This window comes from Malus domestica, chromosome 12 (assembly GCF_042453785.1).
Source record: "Malus domestica chromosome 12, GDT2T_hap1".
In the NCBI taxonomy this organism is placed as follows: domain Eukaryota; kingdom Viridiplantae; phylum Streptophyta; class Magnoliopsida; order Rosales; family Rosaceae; genus Malus; species Malus domestica.
The window spans coordinates 15354746-15376591 of record NC_091672.1 but is presented as its reverse complement, the minus strand read 5'-3'; the positions used below and the strand labels follow the sequence as shown (position 1 = coordinate 15376591).

Below are 21846 nucleotides of genomic sequence, written 5' to 3'. Positions count from 1 at the left end.
GTGACATTTTGGAGATTTAACGTTCATTCAGATACTTGAATAGAAAAAAAAAACAATTAGAAGCACTTTTGAGGTTTCCATTGCCTAATCTAGATGACATGGTTTTATAACACATGAGCTTTCATTGATATGTGTAGATCAATCGATAATTTCAGTGGTTTATCGACGACGAAAATCCACTCGAAAGCTAGCAAACAAAATGGATCAACTACCAAAATCACTAAATGATTTAACCTTACATGGCACAAACTAACTAGAATGAGTGAATATTTGTCATGAAATAATAGTGACATTTACAGACACTAGAAAACGAACCCATCAAGCATCTCCGACGGTCCATAAAGACAAACAAATAAATAACAAAATTCTTCGTAAGGTATGCCCTCCGCTGGGCTGAGCATACAACACTTTCGCCTGTTTCCTTTTCGCAAAACTGGTTGTTCTAATGCCGCATAGACCATTACATTACAGTAAACCGGCAGCTTTAAGAGCGCCTTCAAAAGCTTCTTCGGTGTTTTGAACCTGTAATCGAAGGGAAAAGAGAATCAATAAGGTAATGCCAAAATTATCACATTGATCTAATAGTTTATCTCCAATAAGATATTGCGACCAGAACGTCAAAGTTCTGTACGAAAGAACAGACCAGAAAGACTTGAACTTTCATCGAGCACCAGGACTCAATTTCCATGAGCTTTTCAAGTAGGATGAGATGCTCGCATCTTCGAATCAAAAGCTAAAGTAGGATGAGGTGCAAGATTATTACCTCTGTTACTGGGGTGTTAAAATACTGCTCAATCTTTGACATGGTCAATTCATCCCAATCACCGCAAATCAAGTTAAACACAGCCCCTGCACAAGAACATATGCACACGCTCAGACAACATTTTCATATGTTTATCAACTCCAAACTGTCGTAGCACTGTAATATCTGTATACTAGCTTAAATGATATATAGAGATCCAAAACAATGGGGAACACCTAATAGCTATGTTTATTAACTACGGTGTTTAGAATAAGTGTTGCATAAGGCTTTTTAAAACCAATATAGTAATGTAATGTTAAGCGTAGGATTGAAAATACCTATCTGTACCGGTATCATAACTCTAAACAGCCAAACCTGGCCCAAATAGCACATAAATCAAACCGAGCCAAAAAAATTGCCATCACGAATATGATTATATGTGAGGATGTATAGCATACATGATCCCAGCACATTTCAAGGGAAAATGCACTTGAAAAAATGTGTTTGCTAGTTAAACCTACATGATTGTTCTCTCAGTTAAAAATAAAAGGTACACGTTTTGTTAATATAGTAACAGGTTTAAAAGCTGACAGCTACATTAGTACATGGAAAGAGCTCCAATATGTATAAGGGAAAAAATACACCAAAATACAAATTTCAGAATGAGAACTTACCCTTGCGACCAAAACGTCCTGCCCTTCCAATTCTATGCAAGTAGACCTCATAATCAGGTTCGGGAGGATCACGTGTCCTGGGGCCCTCTCTATATTTGATTGGAAGATCATAATTGACAACACAATTAACCTACAAAAAAGGTATCAAGTCACCATGTAACTCTCGTAAGGCATTTTGAGGGGGGCTGGGGGTTGTGGTTAAGAATAGAGGGAAAGTGAAAGGCACCTGCTGTTGATCAAAGCCTCGAGCGAGTAGGTCAGTTGATATAAGAACTTGGGTTAAGCCATCTTTGAACTCTTTGACTATTTTGTCTCTATCTTCAGCATTGAGGGCACCTTGAATAGTAGTAACTGCATAACCATCTTGAACAAGTTGCTGATGCAACATTCTTGCGCTATTTTTTGTCCGTACAAATATAATTCTCTGCCCCAATTTCTCTCCCAGTTCAAATATTTTACTTTTGATGACGTCGATCTTTGCCAATTCATCAGGGCAGTACACCTTGTACTGCTTCACAGCCTCCAAAGATAGCTCTTCTTTCTTTACAAAGAGTTGATTACCACCACCTTTGATCACTTTTGAAACAAAGTTTGTGACTTTTTCATTAAATGTAGCAGAAAATAAAAGCACCTGAAGCAAATGTAACATAAGAAGGCAGTCAATCCCCACTCCATACAAATATTTATAATTTAAGGAAATACTCCGCAGAGTGCATACATAAACCAATAATTTAATCACCAAACATTCATCGTTCAAATAGTGGTAGATTCAGCCTGTATAACCACTCTTTCATTTCCATAACCAATAATGTTTATCATCAATACTAAAGAGATCCGACCACAGCATTAACAGTCCTAGAGTCCTAGACAGTCTTCGAGAAAACAGTACTGAGTCTACTGACACAAATAACATGGGATATGTTTTAAGCATTTGCGCTGAACTTTTATTTATGGTCAACCCCCCACTGCTGGTAGTTGAATTAAAAGAGAACAAATTCCAAAACTTGTTTCATTAAACCTCAAATGTACAGAAACAATGACCAGACATAGGCGAAATTGTAGTGCAATAAAATTCAATCATAACCTGACAAAACTAACCTGGCAGTGAGAGCTAAACCTCTCTATGTCCTTCATTATCCTCAAAGAATCATCCTTAAAGCCATCCTGCACAAAAAAAACTTTTCCACTTAGTACCAATAATGCACTAGATTCTGCAACAGCAATTAACGCTCAAAAAGACCACAGTGAGGATGCTCAAAGAACAACCCTTGATCACATCAACCAATTTAGACCCTAAAAAACCCAGAATTTGTTCATATCACCTCAGCCCAATAAAAAAAATGACCTTTGATCTATAATGTCCTAAGGCTACATTGAGTTTACATTGTTTCATCATAAGCACTACACTTAGAAAAACATACAATCCATACATGAAGAACAACAACAAAGAAGACAAGGTGAGAACTTTTAAAGTTCAACAAATATGCAAGCACAAGAATTTGATTACCTCGGCAAGCATGTGATCAGCCTCGTCGAAAACAAGAACCTTGACCTTGCTCACACCGAGTTTTTTCGTCGACATTAATCTCTTAATTGTACCAGGAGTTCCAATCACAATTTGTGCCGACACTGGTGGCCTGGATTGCGTCGAGGTAGAACTCGTCCTATCTGTAGGGACAGCACACTCTGCAGTTATCCCTGTGTACTTCCCCATCTTCTGAAGAACTTCCATATTCTGCCACATTCACTTAATAACATCAAATCTCCTGCTCTAAAAAGCTTAGCTTTATTCAATTTCCACACAAAACGCCATATTCACTTCTTTCTTCAAAGTAAACTTTCATATTTTCTATTTGAGACTAAACAAAAGAAGAAATTGGAGCAGGAATCCAAGCAAAGAACGCAATTTGACCTGAATGGCCAACTCTCTGGTGGGGCAAATGCAGAGCGCCTGAGGAGCTTTGAGGTTGGGATCGACACGGCTGAGCATCCCGAGCACGAAACAAGTGGTTTTGCCCGAACCATTATGCGCCTGAGCAATAAGATCTTTATAGGGAGGGGTCAAAATCATTGGCAAAGTGATCGCCTGGATTTTGCTCGGCTTCTTGAATTGCATCTCTACATACAAACCCTTCAGTACCTCCGGCGACAGTTTCAGATCCTCGAAACTACTCGCGGATGTGTACGGCGTGTCTCCGTCAGTAACCTAAATCAAATTCAGTCCCCAAAATTTACGAATAAGTAAAAACAATTCATTCCACAAAATTTGTGAATAAAATCAACAAACAATCTTAGCCCTGCTGAATTTGCTACAAAACCCTAATTTAAACTAAGAATTGAAGATTTCAGAGAGAAAGAGAGGGAGAGAAAGAGAGGGATCGTACGGCACTGATATTAGAGTCTTCGGGGTCGTCGAGGAACTTGTTCTCCGTAATCTTCAATTCGGCAAGGTTGACCTCCGGCTCGGAAGTAGAGGGCGCAGGCGCGTCGTCTTTCTTCTCGGGCTCCTCTGGAGGGTCGTCCTCTTCGTCGGCCCACCGTTTTGTTTCAGGCTTCTGCGCCGGCGGAGGAGCGGTGGTAGACGCCTCGGGAGACGACTTTTCTGACGGCGCCGACGGTTCTGCGGTCGCTGTGGCGGGGGCGGGGGCGTCGCTCTCAGCCATGTCGTGCGACAACAGAGAGAGATCTTATGGATCGGTCGAGAATTGGAGGGTTTTTGCGTCACTCCGCGAGGTTTATATGGGTGGGGGGTTTGGGATTTCTACAAATTTCTACTCGATTCTGTAGCTAAAAAAATAAAATAAAATAAAGCAAAGTTGCCGCCAAAATACAAGCATGAAATTTATGTATTATTTTATCTAGTAAAAAGGAAAATAAATTTGAGAAAGCCTGAATCGTATGAAGGAAATTGTTTAGATAAAGGGCAACCACGGGCACCCATGCAGGGACCAACTTAAAGAGTGGAGTAGCAAGAAGAGACCCTTTGCACTAATTAGTAAATTATTTCTAACACTTGGGAAGTGGAATACTTGATCAGCGTTTAGAATGTTGTCCTGGATTAAACGCATTTGGGGTAGGAGAAATCACACTTGGCAACGAGGATCCGTTAATATTATTAGGTAATATGATCGATCCGTTACATGTCAAATAAAATATATTCTAAATCAATAAATAATTAAAATTAAGAATATAGCTTGACCCAAAAAGAAAAAAAATATATATATATGTATATAATACTAAATTAGTATATGATACCACATTGTCATATAAATATTACTTCAAAACATTACCAAAATTTAAAAAATACATTTGTCTTTCAAGTATTACATACTCCAAAATAAGAGCCTAATGAAAAACCTTAGTACATTACTACAAAATACCAAATGTTCAAGGATATGCAAAATGAAGGGAGTTGCGTTTAAAGTTGAGGAACCTTGCATTTTTTTTTAATGTGTTTGATATTTTTAAATTACTGGATATTTTTATTTTTAATGTGTTTTATAATTTTTTTAATCTCATTCTTTGCATATAGTATACTATAAAAATAAATAAATAAAACTTAAATTTAATGTGTCGAAACGGGTTACCAGCGTGTCATTCTCATGTAAACCTGTTGAGGACCCGTTGGTTCTTATCGTGTGACCCAATAACAACCCAATTAGACAACTACAATATGTAGTTGTGAATTCATATGTGATGAATCACTTAATCGGAGTACATTCAAAAGTCTTAGTCATATATTTCGCGTACAAATATACGAGAGGTACTCTTTATTAATGGATAACGTATGGTAAGTTCTACTTTTCATGTATGATAATAATATTATTTCTACTGTGACACTTACCTTAATATGTTGAGATGCGATGTCTAGAGCTAACCTAATTAGATATAGGTCCATCATGAAATACCAGTTGGTAGTATTAAAGAGGACTAACATTGGATGACAAATGTTTTAAAATCCTATATGGAAGAGACTAGTTCTTACTATATCTGTTCTTGAGTTATCCCACTATTGTGGAAGAGACCAGTTTATCTGTGTTTACATGTGGTGATAGCCCAGCTATGAGAGCTTGAGCTAAACATACATTTATCTTGCATATATGCATATGATATAATATTTTGAGGTCAGAATTAGATCTAACTAATCCTCTGACAAATCCACTAAAGTAAATGCTAGTGATGATTATTACATCGAGGGGGATGAGACTTATGCTTATTACAACGATCAAGAGTGATGGTAACCCAACCTATGTGAATGGAGATCCTAGGTAGTAGGTTCATATTCATAAGAACAAGTCACTTGCTATTCAGGCATGCACTATCATATTTTTTTTATTATTTATAGTATATCCCTATGGTGTAGATAGTGCAATTACTGCAGTGTGCAAGGTTAAACTTATGTTCTAATGAATTCCATAGCCCGACATTTGGGTGGTGTGTTTGATTGTAATGCACACTTGATGGATTCACCTATATGAGTGTGGGTAACATCCCACATCACCCAGGGGAGTGGATCCTCTAAGCCTTATATGTATATTCTCATCTCTACCTAACACGAGGCTTTTTGGGAGCTCACTGGCTTCGGGTTCCGTAGGAACTCCGAAGTTAAGCGAGAAATGGGCCAGAGCATTCCCAAGATGGTGACCCATTAGGAAGTTCTACTCATGTAAGTTCCCAGAAATAAAACCGTGAGGGCGTGGCCGAAGCCCAAAGAGGACAATATCGTGCTACGGTGGAGTTAAGCCCCGGATGTGGTGGGGGCCCAGGCCGGGATGTGACAATTTGGTATCAAAGCTAATCCATGGCCGAAAGTGTGTCGACGAGGACGTCGGGCCCCAAAGGGGGGTGGATTGTAACATCTCACATCGCCTAGGGGAGTGGATCCTTTAAGCCTTATATGTATATTCTCATCTCTACCTAGCATGAGGCCTTTTGGGAGCTCACTAGCTTCAGGTTATGTAGAAACTCTGAAGTTAAGCAAGAAAGGGGCCAGGGCATTCCCAGGATGGGTGACCCACTAGGAAGTTCCGCTCTCGTGAGTTCCCAGAAACAAAACCGTGAGGGCGTGGCCTGGGCCCAAAACGGACAATATCGTGTTATGGTGGAGTTGAGCCCGGGATGTGGTGGGGGCCCGGGCCGGGATGTGACAGTGGGAGTGGGGCCTCTGCCTATGAAAGTTTAGGTAGGTTCGCAGGTTCTCTAAAGCACTCATGAACATCCAGGTGGGCACATGACCTATTCACGCCAACATACTCGAACAAGCTCGATTCCGAGAATTCAATGTGGGTGGTTAGTCCTATGATTCACATAAAGAAATCTTGGTTCACAGAAAATTTAATTTTCACCAAATGTCTGTGAGTTAAGGCTAACTCATCCTAAGGCTAGTTTATAGTCCAAAAGAGACGAGCTATGATGCGTTGGATTCTCATTTTCCTTTGGTACTTCCTTGTCCCCATTAAACTTGTGTTTCACAAATTCCCTGTTGGTGATTCAATTTTCACTTTGAAACATGTGGGGGGTTGTTGGAATTTTTTATTGGGTATTTCAAAATACAAATTTGGACCATGTGATAAATGTCATGCTGTTACTATTTTGAAAGGTTTATTTCATTGAATATAAATTTCAAGCCGTACCTCCCTGTAGAATTATATCCTTGGAATCATTGGGTGGTGGTTTCTTTCTAGACCTGCATTCATATCACGTTTTTCGTGTCCGTGTAGTTTTCATGACATACTTGATATCTTAACGAGTCGTGTCGTGTAACACCTGTTAAATTACACGGGTAATATGACCCGACCCGTTAATATTATCGAGTAATATGACCTGACCTGTTACCCGTTAAAGAAAATATATATGTTATATCAATAGATAATGAAAATCTATAAAAATGAAATTTGGTGAGTAGAATAAAGCGTAAATGAAATTGACGGTAAAATTTAAACCTAAAGTTTATGGATTATGGTGTCGAATTTCGGAATGACCGCTTCACAAAAGTTGTAAAACTTGTCATTACAAGTGATTGTATTTTATTTTATTTTTTTACATTTTTCACACTCCTACAATAATTATTATTAATTTTATTAATTTTGCACTCAAATAAAAAAAACACTATTCATGAGATTTGGAGGGTTTTAAAAATCTAAACGACCATATAACCATCATCTAAGCATAGAAGATGCAATCACAAGCGTTTATATATGCTTTCACATTTCTCAAACTTGTACATTAATGATTATAAATTTATTTATTTTGAACTCCCTTAAAAATACTATTCATGAAGGTTTGTATGGTTTTAAAAATTCAAATAATGATGTACCCATCCTCAAAGCGTAGAGGATGCAATCATGACCTAGGAAGTTGAAACGCACGACCAACTAATAGTGTTGAGAATGAATCTGACATTGATGAGAAGATGGACCTTACATGTGCTTATAAGAGGTTGAGGCTTGAGCTACTCCTCATATTGCTAATTGGTTTTATGGTCGAACCCAACTTTCTTCATGGTATCTAAAATTTGGTACAATGTGGAATATCCTGCAAATAAAAATTAACTTTGCACAGTAGACTAGTCAAATGAGCTAGTCAAAAGTCCATGTGTGCCTTGAGGGTAATTTTTTTTCCTTTTTACCCAAACTCCATGTGTCACCTCCATAATTTTCTTAATTAATTTTGGCTCCACAAATGCCCACACACATGTTGGGCTGTTCACAGGAAAGGACAGCAGGTGTAGAGATCTTCCATTACTTTAGGAAACACAAGATTGTTTCCTATTTGATGTAGATTCCCACTTAATTGGAAATTAGATCCTTCTATGAAAGGGAAATAAATCACTTCCAAAGTTTATTTAAGTCTAGATGATTAAATCAACTTCAGAGAATAATTTATTCTGCACTACAAGTGAGAGAAAGCTAGAGGATATTTGTTCCTTCTCCCCTAGCAATCTTTTTCACTTGCACGTGCAAATGACCATTTTTCGTTACTTTCTTTGTCTTCACGCCGCACCAAAGTAAGAAAAAATTAATTTTCCTTGTCTTCTTAAAATTTTTTGGGAGCGTCGGAGCTTGAAATTTAGCTTGACAGGGGTCGAGGATGTGTCAAAAAATGGTTGGGGAGCCACGACATGGCTGCTGCCATGGGGCTGCTTCATCAGCTCGGTGCAACGACTGCTTAGCTTGGGCCGAGGGCTGGCGACGTGAACCTGGGGCTTGGCGCGTGGCTGGCATGGGCCAGGGCATTGGGGCACTTAGGTTTGGGCTGCTGTGCTTGGGCCCATGTTGGAGAAAGGAATGGAGGCACAGGCTTCCTTCCTTAGCTTGGTTTGTGGGCTGCTAGACTTGGTTACTGTGAGAGAGATGAGAGAAAATGAGGTGAAAGGGCGTCAGCCCCCTTCCAATTGGACTGGGCCAAAAGAGAGAGATATGAGCTAACACAAGCTGGGCTCCCTTGGCTGCTGTCCTTGGGCCATGGGGCCTGATGCATCTTTTTTTTTTTTTTGGGCAGCCGTCAAACAATTCTTCCTTGCATCTTTGTACAATTTTTTTGAGCATGTCTTCTTCAAGCCACAAGAGTGATAATGGTGTGCCGCAATTGTATCGTCAAGGCATGTCTTTGAGTAAAGTGGGCAACTTCAAGGCTGCTCACTTCAAAATTAATTTCGATAACTCGTTTAGAGATTTCCTTGAAGCATATAGGCAAGTCATTCTGTATGGGATGTGTGTGAAATGTGTCATGGAAGGTAGCAACCGTGAGCCATGTTGTGGGGCTCAGAGAGCTATTAAGTTTCACCCCTACTACTTCGTGTTGGGATTTACTTTTCTCATGTCGCGTTTCTTCCAAAAAGTGCTTTGCTCTATGAAGTATGCCTCCCTCAATGTTCTCTAAATGTGGTCTGTGTGATGGTGAGATTCCTCAATCTAAGCCAATTCTTTGACTTGGATCTGACCGTCAATGAATTCTGGTACTTCTTTGACATGTGCCATATTGATGGAATTGGGCAGTTACGATCCCGTCATAGGCTCTTCGATCATTCGAGCAAGGGAGATCATGACTGGGCGAAGGAAACTTTAGAGATAAGTGGAGAGTGGGAGTCTGATTCTTCCCTTGAGCTAAGTGTTCCGACAATTTTTATCACCAGTAAGTAGACTACTTAGTCTATAGGCTGCCTTGTGCTTTTGCTAAACTGTTTTCTGATTTGTTGACTATTATCTTCTGTCTTGTAGTTTCGGAATTTGGCTCAACTCCCAAGACTTCTCCAAATATAAAGACGGTGCACGTTGCTTTAGGTATCCCTGATGAGCACCGTGAATGGCGTGCTTAGTTCTCTTCATCGAGAAAAAAATGGGCTGCCCCATAGAGAGGAGATAAAGCGGATCAAGGTGGATGTATTGGCTCATCTGATCGATGTCAATGAGCTTGCTGTAAATGAAGGTGGAAAAAAAAATCTTCCCCTCCTGCTCAAGAGACGCCAGTTGAGAAAAAGCCGAAGACTTTCTTCGTTGCTCGTGAGGGTCTGCTTCTTGCCAAGAGGCTTATGATTAACTTGACTTCTTCTAAATGAAAAAAAAGATGAGGCTGCTAGATCTGAGCCTGTGACGCATGCTATGCCGAAGATAGTTAGTACGATTGTTGATAGGATTGCTTAGTGTAGAGGTTCCGTCGTGCCCCCAATGTCGAAAGTTGTACCAAGACTTCCGTTACAAGCTAAGTCTGGTTCACCTTTGGATAGGCTTCCTTTATAAAGAGCGATAAGGTGGAGTCTGTTGCTAAATGGCACCAAGGCCTGCTCATCTTGCTGCTGAAACTGATTCACCTACTGAGAAAGAAGAGACTGCTTGCATGAGCAGTTGCGAGAAATCCACCAAGCCTGTTTCTGGAGAGTCTATTGAGATCTGTGCGCTTTTGTAGCCTGATCTACTTGAAGATATAGACGAGTATGTCAAACTTGTTAATTGCGTCAAAAAGGTTGTTTGCTCAAGTTCATTTGCGAAGCATACATCCCAGTATATGAGGACTGCTCTGCTTGCCATGATGTAGAAAACGGCGATTCTGGCTGCTAAGTCTATACTCCTTGACCAAGGTTGCCAAGGAGGTGGCAATGACTATGGAAACTGAGGTTTTTCCGCTGAGAAGATAAAAACATTGGAGTCTGAGCTTGTCGCTTTAAAGGGGTCCAATATCTCTACCCCCATTTCTCTACAGCTTGAGACCGCTCACTAGAAGATCATTAAGCGTGACATTTTTTAGCTTTGTTATACTGCTTACATAAAGGATGAAGAGTAGATGTTAGGGGTGGGTTCAAAAAACTGAAAACCGAAAAAAATCGAAAACCAAACCAAACCGAAACCGAAAAAACTGAACCGAACGAAAAAACCGAACCGAATTGAAAAAATCGAACCGAATCGAATTAATTAAATTAATTTTTTTATTTAATTATTTGTTTTGGGTAGTATTTTCTAAACCCAATTTGTAAGTTAAAATGTGCTAAACCCAATGTGTTGCCAAACTTTAAGCTTAAAATATTTTAAAAAGGCCTATAAAAACTCTAAACCCTAACCTATTATTTCTCCCCCATATAAGGTTCCGAAACCAAACCTCATCCTGAAGTACCTACATCCATCTCCATAGCACTGTCTACTTCTGCCCCAACTTTCTTTTCCAAATCTACTCTCATATAATATGTAACACAATCCATAAACATTTATTTTGGGTAGATTACTTGGGTAATTTGTGATGGAAAAGAATCCAACACACACTAAATAAATCCACCCACGTATTACTTTTACTAATCAAGTTGTCAACATGTAGTTACAAGCAAACAACCCTGATCTTTGAACAACATCATACAATTTAACTTTTCTAAGTCATTTGTACGATTTTTGTATTGTGAGGTTGTTAGTTTGGACTTTGGAAGACTTGATTGATGATTTTAGTTCAACTTTAAATGTTTATTTTCATTGTCTTTGATTCTAGTTAGAATGCTTATGTTATGATTGTGTTGGATATGTTAAAATTTAAAATTTCAATATTTTTCATTTTTTGAAAAAAAACAAAACAAAAAACCGAAACCGAACCGAAAAAAAAATGAACCAAACCGAACCGAACCGAAATTTCGATTTGGTTTCGGTTTTGGCAAAAAACCGAACCGATTTAAACCGAACCCACCCCTAGTAGATGTTGCTTATAATTAAGTGATCCACTTCTGGAAAATCGTCAATAGGCTTGAACCCCAAGTGTTGGAACTTCAAGGTGCATTGAAGATCAACAAAAGTCTAAAAAAAAGAAGTGGATAAGCTGCAGCGCATCTGTGTTAGCCTGCTCGAGGAGAACGATTCTAGTAGTCGTGAGCCGATTCTAACAGTCTTCTCCGGCTACTAGGGATCAAGAATGATGTGTTCAGTGTTTTCTTTGGGTTTCCATCCCATCTCATCTGCTGGCGCATTGATTTGGACATCATTTCTTGATCCGTAGCTTCGTCATCCTTTTGGACTTCGGTGACCTCGATGCCCCATTGTCTGAAAGGCCATGAACCTATCAGAGTATTGAGTTCTTCCGCGTGTTGATGATTCATAGAGAAGTACTTTTGACATTTGTCGCAACTCTGGCCTAATAGTAACCCACACTTATTGGTTTCTGGGCCAACGACCTTCCTCCAGCATGATTGTCGCAGACCTCGGAGTTGTCAATTAGAATTTGTAGGCCAATCATTGGTATGACGCACAAGGTATGAAGTTCGGAGTATGAACGTCGATAGAGCTTTCCTTGAATGATTGTGTATCTTGACGCTTTCTGGATTAACTTTCTGGTCAGGTTGTGGTCCCTGGTAGTTTTTTGTCTCGTATGTAGTCATTGTTTCATCCATCCAATTTTCTCAAGCGTCGATAACAGCGACTACCTCAGGCTTCATCTCATGGATATTATAGGCTTCTAGATATTCGAAGGGGATCGTTCGTTAAAAAAAGTAATCTATGTTTAAAGCTACCTCGGCAAGTGCGTCGGTGTGGCTCTTCTATCATCTGGGGATATGTGTGATTTCATATTTTTTTTAACTTCTCGAGTAGCATTTTAACTTTGTCCAAGTTAAGCCCCATAATAAGATGGTGGGCGATGTAGTCCTCTGTGACCTGATTAACTATGAGATCGAGTCACAATGAATTAGCATTTTTTTACCTAGAGTTTTTCTACAACTCTAAGCCCTGCCAGGAGGGCTTCGTACTATGCTCTATTGTTGCTTGCTTTAAACCCAAGTTTTAAAGCCTGTTCAAGTATGGATCGTCTGATATTTGCAGCACCATCCCTGCGCCAACAATGTATATATTAGACGACCAGTCTACGTAAAGCTTCCAAATGCATGGATTTTCTGGAGGGCCTTAGGGACTTGCTACGTCTGTGGTACATTAGGCTGTAGGCGTGAATTCGGCTACAAAGTTCGCCGATACTTGGCCTTGATTGATGTCCTGGTTCGGTAGATTATTTCATGTTCTCCTAGTTCAATTGCCCATTTGGTGACTCTGGATGAGGCGTTGAGGCTATGCAAGATAGATCTCAGCGGGTACTCTACCATGTAGATTACTCTGAATGATTGGAAATACGGTCGGAGTTTTCTAGTTGTCGTTGCTAGTGCCAGGATGAGTTTATCCATTTTTTGATACCTCATCTCTGGTTCAAGAAGAGCTTTTGATATGTCGTATGCCAGTTTATGCTCCCCTGAGCCTTCTCGAATCAGAGATGCACTTACCGCACAGTTGGATACAGTGAAGTACAAATACAAGTTTTTTCCGTTCATCGGTTTATATAGCATTAGGGGTTTGGAAAGGAATTCCTTGAGTTTAGAGAATGCCTCTTCACATTCATCCATCCAGAGTAGTTGCTATTTTCTATCATTGTGAAGAATGGTTTGCACTTGTCTGTGGATCGTGATAGGAAATTGCTGAGGGTTGTCGCTCGTCCTGTAAGGCTTTGTATTTCTTTTTTGGTTCTGGGCTATCTCATTTATATGATGGCTTTGATCTGATCTGGGTTGGCCTCAATTCCACGCTTAGTAACCATATTACCCAAGAACTTTCCCAATGATACTCCGAAGGTACACTGGGTTCTGCTTCATGTTGTACTTTTGGAGCATATCAAATGATTCTTGGAGATGTGTTATATGATCCGAAGGTACACTTTAATTTTAGAGATATGATATGATAACATGTGAGTGAATAATAAATAAATAAAGCAACATTTGATTTGTGCGAAATTTTATTATTGCCCATAATCTTATTTTGTGATATAAGACTTAAGTATCTTTGCACGCTCTTTTTTTTTCTTTGTTTTTTTTTTTTGGTCAAACGATAAATTTTGTTAGATTAGGTGTTAGATTAGTCATCAACGGGTTCGAACCCACGTTGTCATGTAAGGGCTCAACTCATTTCCTCCACTATGGTAAAGGGTCACTTGCTCTTTTCACCCTCTTTTAATTACCAAAGAAGATTTTATTAATAGGTAGTTTAAAAGAGTGACAAGTGTTTTCGGAAGTGATTTACGGAAATGGATCAAGTACTCACACACAAATTTGTTTATAGTACTTATCACCTAAACTATATAAAAGCGGCCAATTTGAACATTGCCGTTAAGTTTCTCAATTTTCATCCAGTTTGCTATTAAAATTAAGGGCAAATTTGACATTTAATAAAAATTGTCATAACTCTTGTCTCGTTGCTCTCTTTTCTTTATAACTATAGAAAAGGAAACAGCAAGAGAGAGTTAAAAGAAGACTTAGAAGATTGACACGTGATTTACGGACATGATTTTGACACACCTTTTGTGCTATGTGCACATTCTTTTTAATTGCAATTATTTTATTATTATTCTTCTATTTAAATATAAAAAATAAAGAATAATACGTGTAAGAGAAGTGTACAAACCGTGGGTGTAAAAATCATTTTTCTTTTGCATTTGATAAATCCGTGTGTACGAAACTATGCATAAGAAAAATAAGCTTAAAAGCAGTAAAAAAAGAGTGGCACAATCTTTGTTTGCCAAAAAAAATAAAAAAAAAAGGTGGCACAATCTTTTGGTACTTTCTTGTCGTGGAATATATATATATATATATGAATCCTTTAACAAGAGGATCTTCATTTTTCTTTTTATTAAATGGAAACTCTCTCTTGACTGTTAGATTTGACTTTAATGAAATTATGTGATTGAGATTGTGTGGCCTGTGATTTAATCTCAACCACACAATTTCATTAAAGTCAATTCAACAGTCAAGAGAATGTCTTTTCTTTTTTTTTGAAAAATGGGGATCCTCTTGTTAAGGGGCCTAATATATATATTGGGATTAGTTGTTAGGCGCACACCACATTGAACTTTAACATTCTGAATTATCTATTTTTTAAGTTGCACTTCATAGATCATCCTTACAAAATATTAGTCAAATCGAAAATATTTTAGGCATTTAATTGAGTTAAAGAAATTTAAGAACACTTTGTTCTCTAAGAAACAATGAAATTTCAACGTGATAATTAAATAAGTTGAATATCAGAGTGCGTAACAAACAATACTAACAAAGTAAAAGAAATATTATTGATATCAAACGAGAATGCCGAAACGGCTACAAAACCCTAAGAGACTACATTGTGAATGACTTGATTTCTAATGAATAACAAAACACTCTATTTATAATAAACTAACCCTAAACCCTAATGCTAACGGGCTAAGCCCAGAAAACCAAACATTAAAGTAAACCTAAATACTAATATTTTCCAACACCCCCCGTCAAACTCATGGCGGTATACAACATGAGTTTGCAAACAAGCAGATGTGGATGCAAGCTCCATTAGGCGGACAAGACAAGACAAAGCGAACAAGCGAGCAAACAAACGAACGAACAAACGAGCAAACAAACGAACGAACAAACGAGTAAGCAATTTCCATACTACCAACTCCAATCCTCGCGGGCATCTTCTTCAAACGTTGAAGAAGCGGGTGGATGCAATTCAACAAATTCCAGTGCTAATGCCAATGCCGATTCTGATGCCGAACAAACAAACAAAAAATTCAACCAAATATACCATATTTCTTTCTTTCTTCTCTTTTCTTCTGGGCGAAACCGATTGCAGCAAACAAGGCTTGCAAAACCAATTGCAGCAAGCTTCAAAACTTCTAGTGCAAAGTCAACTTGCAGAAGGGGACTTCATTGGGTTGTGACAGATCCGACTGGTAGGAGTCGGTGCGGGTACCGTGAACAGGTGGTAGCAGCGGAGATGGTGGTGCGGGTTATCTGGACATATTGCAGTGCGGTGGTGGTGACAAGAACGGCTTCGACTACGGATGAGCGGAAGACGACGGACGAAACTAATACCCAGTAAACTGACAAACAAAACTGATACAAACAAATTGACACTAATCAAGAACAGATTAAATCCCAAAGGATCAAACCTGCTCTGATACCAAGTTGAATATCAGAGTGCGTAACAAACAATACTAACAAAGTAAAAGAAATATTATTGATATCAAACGAGAATGCCGAAACGGCTACAAAACCCTAAGAGACTACATTGTGAATGACTTGATTTCTAATGAATAACAAAACACTCTATTTATAATAAACTAACCCTAAACCCTAATGCTAACGGGCTAAGCCCAGAAAACCAAACATTAAAGTAAACCTAAATACTAATATTTTCCAACAAATAGGCAAATAGTTTTAGATTAAATTGAATCTATAAGGATGATTTTATGAACCGAGACTTACAAAATAGACGGTTCGAATCGTTGAAATTCAACGTAGAGTGTGCCCTACAAATGGTCCCCAATTTTACCAAAAAACTGGGGATCCCCTTGATCCAAAGGCATATATACGCGTCTATATAGTGCAATAGCAAAATTTAGTCACAGGACAAGAGTCATCCTATTGCCCATTCCTAAAGCTCTTTTTATCAAGAGTTATGTTACACTTATCACATATTCATATTATTATTCGTATCATCTTTCTAATAGAGGTAGAGCCCACAATATATGTGGATCTCGTCTCTATTAGAGAGATAGTACGAATGATTGTACAAATATGTGATAAGATTACCATTATGTTTTATTAAAGCTAAAAGTTTGCTATTAACTTAATTAGCCATAAAGCACAGAGCAAGTATTAATTTCAACCAAAACAAGTTCAAGTTTTACATATAAAATTAAAATTATTCTGGGCATGCATGATTTAAGTTTAACGTGGAAGGATGCGATTGTCATCATCACCTAAGTCCCCTTCTATTGTAAACCAGAGTCTAAAAAAAATCGTAGTCACTCATTGTTCGATCTTAATTGAATAATAAAGCAGAAAGTACAATAAAAAGTTACAAAATCATTGATACAATCATATTTATACAAGTTTTTATCACCTTAGTACTTGGATTATGTATAGTTTTCATCCCTTAGTAGTAGTTTACTTGTGGTTTTCTTATTTTGTAGGATTAATTGCAAAGAAAGGGATTTTGAGGCTAAAAAGAGGAGTTTTGAGAGCCCAAAAATGGTCCGTAAACATTCAAAGGAAGATCACAGGATATCAAAGCGATGCCCAAGACATGGAGGTGACACAATTTGGAAAATCTGGGATATGGGAGTTTCTGTCCAGCGAATTTGATGGGCTGCCATTTATTCATCCAGAGGAACCTCGTTGCATACCATATATGGATGAAAAGATATGGAAGTCTTCTTTCAAATGGAGTTGGAATCATGTCAATCTGATATTCCTGTAATGAGTTATGATCATCTTAATGACTGCTGTTCAGATTTCCAGATTTTGTTAGCTTTGCATTTCAAGTGATTTGGGCCAAATCTGTGCAGTTCATTTAAGTTGGAGATTTAAAGCCCAACAAGTAAACTAGTATACCAGTTTGATAGAGAAATATGAGCTGCGTTTTTACGCCCAATAATGTACTTAATCCTCACCAAAATACAAGTGGAGGGGTGGAGATGAAAAGCAAAAAAAATAAAAATTAAATTAAATTAAAATAAAATAAAATTGGGGGGATTGAACGGAAGTGGGTGTTGCTACAGAGTAGGGGAATAAAGGGAAGAACGGCTGCAGACTTGAAGAGGAGAAAAGAAAAAGAAAAGAAAAAAACGCAGAAGAGGGAGAGGAAGGCACACAAGAGTTCGGCAGCTTGAGGAGTGCAAAATTCTCCTTCGGTTCAATGGTTTCTCATGCTTTTCTTATCTTTAGTTATGTTTTCCATCACTATGTATTTCTAAACTCTTTTGCTAAGGCTACAATGTAGCCATAACAAAAATATTTTGTGTTTTTAGCTATTTGATTATCCAAGACGATTTTCGTTACGTTGAATCTCAAATTTTGGGCTTAATTCACTTGTTCTTTCGTTCTTGACGATTGGCCATCACTTGTATGAATTAATAAGTGTTTGTTAATAAGTGCTTGTTGTAGGTTCATAGGCATACATCCATGTTATGTTCTTGTTCGAATCATGAATTTGAGATCACAATTTACTAGAAGCATACACCATGTTCTAGGTTTTGTGTGGTTGTATAAAAGTTTCCATTGTACTTTGGGAACTTCAAGTTGTGAAATCTAGGCATACACCATGCTAGGTTGCTTCTTAAAAGAATATAATTTGATGCATACATCATGATCGGATTATAGAGTTGGGAAACTTAATCATCAACATAGGAGTTGTTAAATGGATAGTTGATAGCTAAGAATCGGAATAGGATTGTTATTGGTGAAATTGGATGCCTTAGCCCTTAACGTCTTGTTTGTTCTTAAGTTTTACTGTTATTGGTTTATTTATTTTCTTAAACTTTTAGCAATTTTATCTTTAGTATTAATCTTCACAACCAATATCTCCTTTGCTCAATAATATTTTCATTTTCACTTGTGCGTTAAGTGGGTAGTCATCGAATTAAATCACAATTCCTTGTGTGATTTGACTCTATACTTGCACTTCTGTACTATTACGAACCGTGCACTTACGGATAAACATGATCAAAATTAATCTATTTTAGGTTGCTCTAATTGACGGATCAATTATCTACAATTGGATTAAGATTGAATGGTTGATGATAATAATTTACTTATATCCTGGATCAAAGTCCCTTGTATTATTGCTAATGTATTGGTCCATGCATGGAATCGACCTTTGAGCTATTTAATTAATTTTAAACAAAGACACACGTCAATTTCCAAATACAAAAGAAAAGGGTATGTTAACAAGAAAAGCAAATCATACTCTATTAATTAAAGTTTCCATGTTTCTTCCTCAAATTTATTTCTTAAAGAATTTGGTTGCTGAAATTTGCAGAACAACTCGATCGCAGGAAAAATGGCTATCTAAATTTGATTAAATATATTGTTAAACAATGCAATCTCATGTTAGAAACTTGACAAGATATATAGATTTGGAACTCATCCGGATTCTCTTTGTGAAAATCCTAGGGATTCTTACATCATATCCGTTTATTGTACATCATATCATCATAAATCATTTTCAATTTTTTTATTTAAAATTAAACACAAATAGTACCTAACAATGTTTTTATGATAAAATTCAACATCTCTCAAACTATGCATATGATTAAGTTAAGACAATATTCATATAATTATTATGTACTACTGACTCGACTTCAAAATATTAACGTAAATTATGGATGAGTATAGGATTTTATGCAGCTTCTTTTTTTTTTTTTTTTTTTTTTTTTTGGTGTGGGATTACATGAGGGGTTGATCATGGAGGCGTACTTTTGAAGGAGGATGTTTGTTGCGTTGAGTGGCAACTTGAAGTTAACTACTATTACGGATTAAATGACATGACATGTCAATATATAAACATTATAATTGGGGTTTGAGTGTGGGAAAGCAACTTCACAAAGAATGATGCATTTGGTTTCTGAACAATACTTGACAGAAATATGATTCTATTAGGATTCTCTTTTGTGGTTAACAATTATTTTAAATTTTTTTATTTAAAATTGAACATAAATAATAAATGATGAAAACTGATCGTAAAATATAAGATAAACGTACTAAAGTTGTTCTTGAAATTCCCACAAAAAGAATTCAGAAAGAATCCACGTCCCACTTGACAAGTCGTACGTACCTCTCTCTTTCATCTAACCCCCTCCATTTAAAGCTACTACATGATCCAACTCGTTTCTTTTAACGTGGCACTTGAGCTGGATAGGATTGTTACTTTTTCCTCCATATATTAAACTTCCACATTTGCTCCCACATACATAAAGCAGAAGAAAATACAATCTTACCGCATCTTCTTCAAAATTTCGTGGGCTTTGCTTCCAAATTCACATTATAATTAACATGACAACACCACTTAATACTATGGTGCGGTGAGTGTTGATTATTTTAATAATATATTAATATATTCGAATGGAAGAAGTTGGGTATTTACCCAACAGTTGCTCTTCATCAGATTAAAGCAATGCGACTTTTCAAACTTTACTTAAAGACATGATCCATGTCTGACTAGTGCATAGTTTACTAACAGACACAACCTTTGGTAATTGATGCTTTGCATCAGACATGCGAATTGGCATATTGCTATAATATTAATTCAGTTGTATCCTATGGTGAGATGGCATATCCAAAACCAAATGATATGTCTAACAGGTGCAATCTCCCTTATATATTGGTAAATTGGTAGAAGAGAAATACAATTCAGAAATTTGTTGTCTACGTAATTTCTTTGCTCTCTTTTCTCTCTTCTTCACATTCATATAATTTATTTCTAGTTATTTCTAAGGGAATACAATTTGGTTTTGCTAATCGAATATTCCATATTTTGTTGTATTCTGGAAGCGATTTGCCAAGAATCCTTTAGCAAACTCATTCGAGTGGGGGCAAATAACACTTTAAAGAAATGATTCAAGTCGTACTTTAAAGTCATCATTTCTTAAACAGTGAGATCATATGATTTTTAACTTTTAAACAAGAGTTCTACATTTCGGCGTATACATATCATGGTTGAAAAAAGTTAACACCACAACATGCACCATTCAAAATTTCAATTGAATAATATTGCTTTTTAGAAAAATGAAAATGAAACGGCTAGCTAAAAAAGACTACATCCAAATACAAAATGTTAGTCTTCGTCTAACTTAATAAAAAATATTTTTTAAATAATTAAAATATAAATTTAGGCGATGTTAGCTTCTCGGAGTATGATGTTGTAGGGCGTGAAAAATGTCCACCCTCACCCAAATCAAAGGGTCCTGCACAATCTGATATGACACATCCTGATCCTAGAATCAAGGCGTGCTGGTCGTTATGTGAGTGTAACGTAACTAAAAATGCGACGCGGAAGCAATAGGTAAGAGAAATACGAAGAAATAAAAACCAAATATTAGCAATAATATCCAACTGGCATGCTAGAGTGAGTTTAAGTGTGAAACACACATATTCAGAGCATAAGTACTAGTTGCAGTCAAGTAGGACCATAACTAAATTACAACACCCGAAGGTGAGTCCTACATTTATGTAGTCTGTCAGTACGCCGTGGGAATCCTCGTGGGCCACCAACGCTACTAACTAGAACCTAGAGGGGTGCAAAACAAAATTGAGTGAGTCGGTAAAACAAAACTTTTTGAAAACATTTCAATTAATAACATTTCTAACCCTCGCTGTAAAACCTGTATACTTTCCCAGAAAATAACATAATATGCATATAATCTTCATATATCTTAAATCACAATTCTTTATCAAAAATCAGAAAGTATGCCATGCGATAAATGTCAATAACAGAATAAGGATGCATCAATATAACAGGTGAAATAATGAATTAACCGTACAGGACCAATTGCAGGGTCTCCGGTTGATTCATTATTTCACATGTTATATTGATGCATCCTTATTTTGTTATTGACATTTATCGCATGACATACTTTCTGATTTTTGATAAAGAATTGTGATTTGAGATATATGAAGATTATATGCATATTATGTTATTTTCTGGGAAAGTATACAGGTTTTACAGCAAGGGGTTAGAAATGTTATTAATTGAAATGTTTTCAAAAAGCTTTGTTTTACTGACCCACTCAATTTTGTTTTGCGCCCCTCCAGGTTTTAGTTAGCAACGTTGGTGGCCCACGAGGATTCCCACGGCGTACTGACAGACTACATAAATGTAGGACTCACATTCGGGTGTTGTAATTTAGTTATGGTCCTACTTGACTACACCTAGTACTTATGCTCTGAATATGTGTGTTTCACACTTAAACTCACTCTAGCATGCCAGTTGGATATTATTGCTAATATTTGGTTTTTATTTCTTTGTATTTCTCTTACCTATTGCTTCCGCGTCGTACTTTTAGTTACGTCACACTCACGTGACGGCCATCACGCCTTGATTCTAGGATCAAGGTGTGTCATGATAGCCCACAGGCCATCCTTCCATTTCAAATTATTAAATAAAAAAAGTACAAACA

The 21846-nt window shown here is 37.3% G+C and overlaps 1 protein-coding gene across 1 annotated transcript; it reads right to left on the bottom strand.

The window, feature by feature from the left end:
• Positions 1 to 200: 200 nt before the first annotated feature.
• LOC103449968 (DEAD-box ATP-dependent RNA helicase 38) lies at positions 201 to 4416 on the bottom strand. The gene is made up of 8 exons (XM_008389289.4): positions 3801 to 4416; positions 3329 to 3622; positions 2924 to 3151; positions 2515 to 2580; positions 1643 to 2047; positions 1417 to 1546; positions 764 to 849; positions 201 to 522 (listed from the first exon to the last, which is right to left on the bottom strand). Exons 1-8 carry the CDS (start codon positions 4077 to 4079, stop codon positions 466 to 468), a joined length of 1545 nt encoding a protein of 514 aa, XP_008387511.1. The 5' UTR covers positions 4080 to 4416; the 3' UTR covers positions 201 to 465.
• Positions 4417 to 21846: the final 17430 nt, after the last annotated feature.

Excerpts from the sequence above, each read along its gene's own strand:
- LOC103449968 (XM_008389289.4), bottom strand. The coding sequence starts at position 4,079 with ATGGCTGAGAGCGACGCCCCCGCCCCCGCCACAGCGACCGCAGAACCG. Across the intron at positions 2,581-2,923 it reads CTGATCACATGCTTGCCGAG|GATGGCTTTAAGGATGATTC; the intron begins GTAATCAAATTC and ends TTTTTTGTGCAG. Across the intron at positions 523-763 it reads TTAACACCCCAGTAACAGAG|GTTCAAAACACCGAAGAAGC; the intron begins GTAATAATCTTG and ends CTTCGATTACAG.